At 42.7% G+C, this 8154-nt stretch overlaps 1 protein-coding gene across 1 annotated transcript; it reads right to left on the minus strand.

The window, feature by feature from the left end:
* Positions 1-1703: 1703 nt before the first annotated feature.
* LOC121598687 (uncharacterized protein K02A2.6-like) lies at positions 1704-7826 on the minus strand. Its single transcript, XM_041925893.1, has 2 exons — positions 4271-7826; positions 1704-1717 (listed from the first exon to the last, which is right to left on the minus strand). Exons 1-2 carry the CDS (start codon positions 7824-7826, stop codon positions 1704-1706), a joined length of 3570 nt encoding a protein of 1189 aa, XP_041781827.1.
* Positions 7827-8154: the final 328 nt, after the last annotated feature.

The raw sequence follows: 8154 nt of genomic DNA on the forward strand, positions 1-8154 counted from the left end.
TTTCCGAAGTATGTTACATTGAGTCTATAGCTGATAGTGTGGTTTATAATAAGTTCTGTTTAGCAGATATGCTACAGTACAAATGCAGAATTTTTGCTGTTAATGACTAATAACGATAACATATAATTTAGCACACAAAAATTGAGTTTCATTCAAATAACTGCCAAAGTTCAAAGGCCCGATTGAAAGCCTTCGTATGCCATATGTTTGACATATCCGCTGCAATTGAAATCAAAACTATGAGTTTGTTGATTTTTACCATTACTACTGTGGTAAAAGTAGGCTCTACGTTACATTGCAGAAGCGTTACATACCATATAATAATCTCAAGCAACATTTTTATGGTAATTTGTCATCCTAGCGGCATGTGTTTTTTAGTTGGAACCAAAGTGAGTTGATATATCAGGTGGGCTTATCCAGTGCAATTTGACGTCTAAAAACGAAAATAGGAAGAAAACCTGGTTTGACAGTTAGATCCATAACAAACTGAGTGCTTTGATGATTGTTCTATATGCTTTTTTTCTAAATCAATCCTAAATTTTCACAATTTTACACGATATTTGAAAACAATCGGAGGTCTGTTGAATGAAACAAATGGACATATGCACAGGTACTCTTATAAGTTCCTCACTTTAAGAATGATAGCGTATTTGGTTTGGTTGGTACACTACTACTTGCTTGCTGGCTGGACGGATTCAATAATTGTTTCCTAAATATCAGTTTTGGCGAAGGAAATGTTCTGTTGGAATCCAGTAATCTTCAGATCGTCGTTTTAATCCAAGAACTGGCCGTCACGTACATTTTTTTGGCTTCTTTTTTCGTGCTACGCCTGAGTAAAATCACATACCATTTCTGCGAGATACCATTTAAACTTCAATGCATACTAGATTTTGTTATGGAACTAACTGTCGAATTGTGTGTCGATGTATTAGTGAGGAAGCACCACCATAAGCCCACCTGATATATACACTCACTTTGGTGGGAACAAAAAAAAATCTGAAAATTTTCTCGGCAAGCCATGGTATTTTATTGATTTTTTATAAATCGGTTCAATTATAATTTTATAAATTATAATTGAATTCTGACTGCATAAGCTAACAGTCACATTATAAGTACCAACAAGTTTTATTTTTGTCCATCATTACACTGAGATTCACGAGCAATAGCCATAAAAATGTAAAAACAACCTAAAAATCTCAATAATTAAATTCTAGTGAAGGCGAATTTTTTTTCTAGTAAAACGTTACTTTCCAGCGGAAGCTTGGATGCTTTTTATTGAGTTAACAAACGGTTTGGTTGTGGAAAACGCAACGCCGACTTAGTTTTTGGCGTTTTTAAAGGTAAGGAGAAGAATGATAAAAATTACAGTCAAAATTGCATAGATTTACGTTTCCAGTGTTTTTCTAGATTTTTCCGTATACGGGCCCTAAATTTTTCCTGACATTTTTCCTGATTTTTTAAAAATCTCAGTAATTAAATTCTAGTGAAGGCGAAATTTTTTTTTTCTAGTAAAACGTTACTTCCAGCGGAAGCTTGGATGCTTTTTATTGAGTTAACAAACGGTTTGGTGATAGATTTACGTTTCCAGTGATTTTCTAGATTTTTCCGTATATGGGCCCTAAATTTTTCCTGATTTTTTATTTTTGAAAGTGCTCCAAAGAACTGTTCAGGAAGCCTCAAAGTCAGAATATAGGTGTCCTACCTTAGGTGTCCGCCACTGGTAAAAATATATGGAAATGTTGTGTAAAAATTTCAACAAAAACGCTACTGCAACAAATAAATTTCTTTTAGGGGTACTGGGTCATACCGGCGTATTCAGGCTTTCGGGATTTACTAACTACCACGCAGCCGGATAGTCAAGCCTTGCTTAGGGCGTCGGTCCATTCGAGTATTGAACCCGGAACGGGCATGGTATTAAACTATTGAAATCAGTTATTATGTGTTTGGAATCAGTTCCAGTACCGGTAAGTACATGTTGCACGATCGGTATGGGGTCAGCATTAGTTCCAGAACCGGTATGGGTTTAGTGTAAGTTCTGGTATGGGTTCGTAATCAATTCAAGGGTCGATGCGGATGCGATGGAAGCAGGTCCAGGACTGGTATAGAATCAAGCTCAAATGGGATGGGATTGGAGTAAGTACCTTCATCAGTATGAGATATATAAAATTCCAGGATTAACATGCGTTCGTGATCAATCGCAGGATCGGTATGGGCTCTGAATCAGTTTCTATTCATGTGTCCCTCAAAAGTCACCAGGAAATGGCGTAAAATTTTTAAAAATGCTCTGCAGGCATCCTAAAGTTACACAATTTCCTGAAATTATCTAGCATAACTCTATAACCGTGCCAAACTGACTAGATGAAATTAAATTTAAAGAACATTTTTAATATGCAGTCAATATAGCATGTTTTGAATATATTTAATCTATTGAATAAATGTGATACATTCATTAAACGACATAATTACATCTACTGCAAGAGCATTATATCTTCTTTGTTTAAACATACATTTTTACATTGACATTTTTTTAAATATCCTGGTTTTACCAAGAAGTGGGCAACTTAATAAATAAGAAAATATTTATTTCTTTCTTCTTTGGCACAACAACTGTTGTTGGTCAAGGCCAGTCTGAACCACTAGATGGTTTGGCTTTCAGTGACTTATTAATTACCATAGCAGAATAGTCAGTCCTACGTATGGGGGCACGGTTCAGTCGGGGTTTGAAGCCATGTCGGGCATGGTTGACGACACGAGTTGACGACTGTACCACCAGACTTTCCTTAAAAATATATATGTAAATAATTATTTGTAGTATTTAAATTTATTATGTATTTGAGTAATTATTGAAGTTGTTATAACTCTTTTTGATGAAAATGATAATAAAATAATTTTTAATAACTATTTTAAATACTCATAAATTATCAAATACCTCATATTTATTAACGATTATTGAACTACAATATGTATTGTTCAATTTTTTAACCTTTTTTTTCATTACATAAAAATAAGTAGGTCATAATTATCTTTCAATCTGCCCATCCGCGACGATTGAATCAAGCGTTGAACAAAAATGCTGCTTGGGTTTGAGATAAACAGGCATTACGCGTAACGCTACCGTAACGTAGAGGACTGAGTCTTACTTTTACCCTATAGTTTTAACTACTATTCATGAACAATGAACATGAAGCTCAAAAATATCACTAGACACTAGATAGATCCACAAAAATATTGTTTTCGCCGCCTGTCGGTTAATCCGCCCCCGATGAACAGGTGGTGCGAAGGAATCAGGCGCTCTTGGTATTTCTGGAAGATCTGGCGAAGAGTAAAAATTTGGTCTGTTATGGATTTGATTCTGTTACAGTTCAAATGGAGAGCAAATAAAAACCAACTTGCTCGTTTGGTGGTTAACTATGAACTGATTTATTACTAAAGAAGGCATAGGCTACTATGCCTAGGAAACGAAATTCTGCTGAGGCAAAATGCACTGTTTCGTAGTCATAGCCTACTACATCTCCCCCTTTTTAATAAAGGTCGTATGATGAGAGCCATCGAGGGATTCTCGGTGTTCGTACGGAACGACGTAGTAAGCTTCCGATGGATTCGGATGCGACGGATTCAGATGCGATAGATTCGGCTGTGACGGATTCGGATGCAATGGATTCCGACGCTGATGCAGATGCTTGTTCATTGGTTGTTGGCGGGTTAAAATCGGTTGGCGGATTTTCAAAAACAGGAACATCAGCTGGCATCGTAGAGTTCAAACTAACAGCAACATGATTGCCGGCTGGTTTCACTGCAGCAGTAGTACCAACTTCTTCTAATAAAACTTCCCATGGAAGTTGTTGTTGTTCTTGCCCAGGGGTTTCGGAACCATAGCGAGAACGCATTTGGTTGACATGCGATCTAACCAGCTTCTGTCTTCCATGCAAGTCAAGCGACACGACATAGTTAACGGATCCTTTTGGTTCAATGACTCGACCAGGAACCCACGACTTTTTGTTGTGTACGTGTTGTTCAACATACACCAAGTCATTCTCCACAAATGAACGCTTGACCGCTCCATGCCGTTTGTTAAATTGTTCATTTTGTTTGTGATTAACGGCTGCAGTTGGAGGGAATGGTTTCCTCAACAGATCCAAAGTAGTGCGCATCGTTCTTTTTAAAAACGCTTCGGCTGGAGATGTTCCCTTAGGTGTATTCCGGTTGGGTGTTGATCGGTACACTGAAAGAAACGTCTGTAGATGCTGTAATGTTGGTGATTCCCCGTTACCTATCTTCTTAAGGCCGCGTTTGAGGGAATCCACGAAACGTTCAGCTTGGCCATTCGACTGCGGATGGTATGGAGCAGTACGAATATGGTTGATGCCATTCTCACCGCAAAACTGTTGAAACTGTCCGCTCGTAAACTGCGTTCCATTATCTGAGACTAGCGTGTCTGGATTGCCGTAACGGGAAAATGTTTCACGAAGAAGTTCCAAAGTTGTTGTCGTGGTGATGGATCCAGTGCGAAAAATTTCGGGCCACTTAGAGTAGGCATCTACAATCACGAAATAGTGATGTCCGTCGATTGGGCCAGCGAAATCGACGTGTACTCGTTGCCACGGCCGGTCCGGGAGAGGCCATGATTCCAAAGTTGCTTTCGTCGGGGCCTTCGCTGCTTCGGCACATGCATTACACTGACGAACGAATTGCGCCACATCATCGTCGACATTCGGCCAGTAAATGTAGCTGCGAGCCAGAGACTTCATCCGCTCCATTCCTGGGTGTCCACGATGTAGCTGGCGGACAATTTGCTTCCGGAATTTTGATGGAATGACGATTCGATCGCCGAACATGACGCAGTTATCGACGACTTGAAGTCCCTCACGTCTGACAAAGAACTTCTTCACATCAGGATCGGTGATTAGCTTCACGCTTGCTGGCCATCCTTCATTGATGTAACTAATCACTTGCTGCAGAACAGCATCCTTACGTGTCTCAGCCACAATCATCTGATGTGTAACTGGCAGATTGTTGATGGAGTCTTCGAGAATCGCCTTTGCTTCGGATTCGACATAGACGGCAGCTATGACATAATCCTCATCTGGTCTGCGCTGTGATGACATCAGCCGGGACAGGAAGTCTGCGTAGCCGAAATTCATCGTCGAGATGTGCTTGATCTCGAAGTCATACAGGAGAAGTGTCAAAGCCCATCGTTGCAGACGATTGGCTGTGTAAACTGGTATTCCTTTTTTCGAGCCAAAAACTTTGAGCAGCGGTTGATGATCGGTTTGGAGAGTGAAATGCCGTCCGTACAGCATCTTGTGGAAACGGGTAACAGCGAATATCAACGCTAATGCCTCCTTTTCCACTTGACCGTAGTTCATTTCCGCTGCCGTCAGTGAGCGAGAAGCATGTGCGATTGCCTTCACCTCACCGGTCGGGAAACGATGCATGATGACAGCGCCAAGACCATACTTCGATGCGTCTGCCGCGACGATGATCTCCTTAGATGGGTCATAGTGAGTAAGCAGCAGGTCGGAGAGTAAAATGGTCTTGAACTGCTCAAAAGATTTCTGACACTCTTTTGTCCAGTTCCAGCGAGCATCCTTTTTCAGCAGGTCATCCAGGGGAGCCCTGAGGTGCTTCATCTGCGGAACGAATCGACCATAATAGTTGATAGCTCCGAGGTAGGAGCGAAGTTGCTTCACGTCCTTCGGGGGTGGCATCTTGGCAATGGCTTCTGTTTTGGACGGGTCAGGCCGAACACCGTCCTTGTCCACGATCAATCCAAGGAAACCGATCTGGGGAAGCGCGAAACGACATTTTTCAAGACGTAAATGGAAACCATACTCACGGACGCGTTCGAGAACAGCATAGAGGATACGATCGTGCTCCTCTTTGGTGCGACCAGCAATGAAGATATCATCAAGGTAGGGTTTCACTCCAGAAATGCCAGCCACCATGCTGTCGATAATGCGTTGGAAAGCGCCAGGTGCCGACTTGACTCCGGGAGGAAGTCGGTTGTACTGGAAAAGGCCGCGATGTGTATTCACGGTAAGCAGCTTGCGCGATTCCACCTCGACCTCAACTTGTAGATAGGCGTCTGATAAGTCAAGATGTGTGAAATAGCGAGCCCCAGCCAGCTCCGCGAAAAGATCGTCAGGATGAGGTAGAGGATGACGGTCACATTCCAGCGCGTTGTTCAGCCCCGTAGAATAATCACCGCATACACGGACCGAAACATTGTCCGATTTCCGTACGACGACTATTGGTGCTGCCCAGTCCGAGAATTGAACTGGAGAAATTATACCGTTTGTTGCGAGCCTTTCGAGTTCCGCATCTACTTTGGGAAGAGCCGCATACGCCACTGGTCGCTTCGGGCAGTAGCATGGACGGGCATCAGGCTTCAAGTATAATTTCACTTGCGCTTTTGTGCATCTACCCAGCGTGCTTCGAAATACCTCCGGGAACTGGTGCTTGAGGCGATCAACGTATTGGTCAGAGTTTTGATGTACGACGTTGACCAAGCTGTTAATCGGTACGGACCACAGATCAAACAGATCAATAGTATCGATTCCCAAAACGTTGAGATCGGCGCTATCAGAGATGAAAATGCGCCCTGTCTTGGTCACGTTATTGATAGTGATTTCGGCTTGAAACTCTGCGAGGAGATTCAAATCACTACCAGACGCTGTGACAGCAGATTCATCGGTCGGTTGAGTGGGTGGCCGTCCGATGGTAACCCATGTTTCGTTCGAAATGATGGTGATATCGGACGCCGAGTCGTGCTGAAGCTTGACTGCTACCCCGTTGAGCTCGACCGAGACGAATTTGCGTTTCCTTCCGACGTTGCGAACAGTGTAAATGCCATTCGTCTTCATGTTCTCTTTGGGCTTCCATTGCTTGAAAGGCTTTGATACAGCGGGCTTACTGCTTGAACAGTAGCCTTCTTTATGTCCTTGCTGCTTGCATCTAGTACACGTGTGTGATGCAAACGGACATTCTCGAACGTAGTGCAGTTCCCCACATTTCCAGCAGGGTGTCTTGGGCACTTTGTTGGTCTTCTTCGAAGAGGAATGATTCTGGTTGCGCGCAATGGCGTTGACGGAGCAAGCCTCCTTGTTTTCCACCATCTGCGAGTCATGCTTGAGGTTGGCCACACGATGACATTCTTCCACCAGGTTTTCCAAAGTCACCTTACTTGCAGCTTCTCCATGTTCAACAACTGCAGTTTCATCAGCTTCCAGTTTCGAAATCAATCTAGCTCGGATGTCCGCATCCCGTGGCGATTGGAGTCCACAGACAAATCGGAGAGCTTTGAATTGATCCGACGTGAGCTTGGAAAGTTGAAATGCTTCGCAGTGTTTGTTGATCATGGCAGCATACGAAGTAAAATCATCCGCGTCACTCTTGGCGTACTGCAGGCACTGGTAACGGGAGTGAAAAACCGACTTCTGGCGACCAAACAACTTCTTCAGTTTTGTAACGGTCTCATCCAAAGAGAAATCGCGAGGATGCTTTGGCAGAATAGTGTTCACGTACTTATCGTGCAGAGGGGTGCTTAATTTGCGTAGAAGCAATCTCACTCGGGCGGCGTCGTCTAGAGAATGACCATCCTGAATGAAGACGTCTTCATATCTAGCGTACCATGCATCAAAGAAAACTCCTGCGTCCGGATCGTACAGGAAATCTTGGATTCCATTTGCCAACGACTCGATTGTCTTCTCGCTTCCGCTAGCCGCCGTCGAAAAAGTTCGATTTGCTAAATTTTCGATCTGCTGCTGCTGCTTCGCGACGAGATTCGTGAGTTGGACGATGGCGTTTCGCAGATCCTCTTGGGACATTTTCGTTATTTGATGTTTTCGCTAAAAAGATCTTCGAGATGCTTCTGAACTTTTCCTCGTCGCCAAATGTTACAGTTCAAATGGAGAGCAAATAAAAACCAACTTGCTCGTTTGGTGGTTAACTATGAACTGATTTATTACTAAAGAAGGCATAGGCTACTATGCCTAGGAAACGAAATTCTGCTGAGGCAAAATGCACTGTTTCGTAGTCATAGCCTACTACAGATTCCAACAAAACCAGCTTAGTAGTTGCCGATGAAATTTGTAGGAACGGGCGCTAACTACCAAGCAATAAAACTTAATAAAAACTAGATAAAAAAACAAGGTG

Source organism: Anopheles merus, chromosome 3L (assembly GCF_017562075.2).
Source record: "Anopheles merus strain MAF chromosome 3L, AmerM5.1, whole genome shotgun sequence".
Taxonomy (NCBI): Eukaryota; Metazoa; Arthropoda; class Insecta; order Diptera; family Culicidae; genus Anopheles; species Anopheles merus.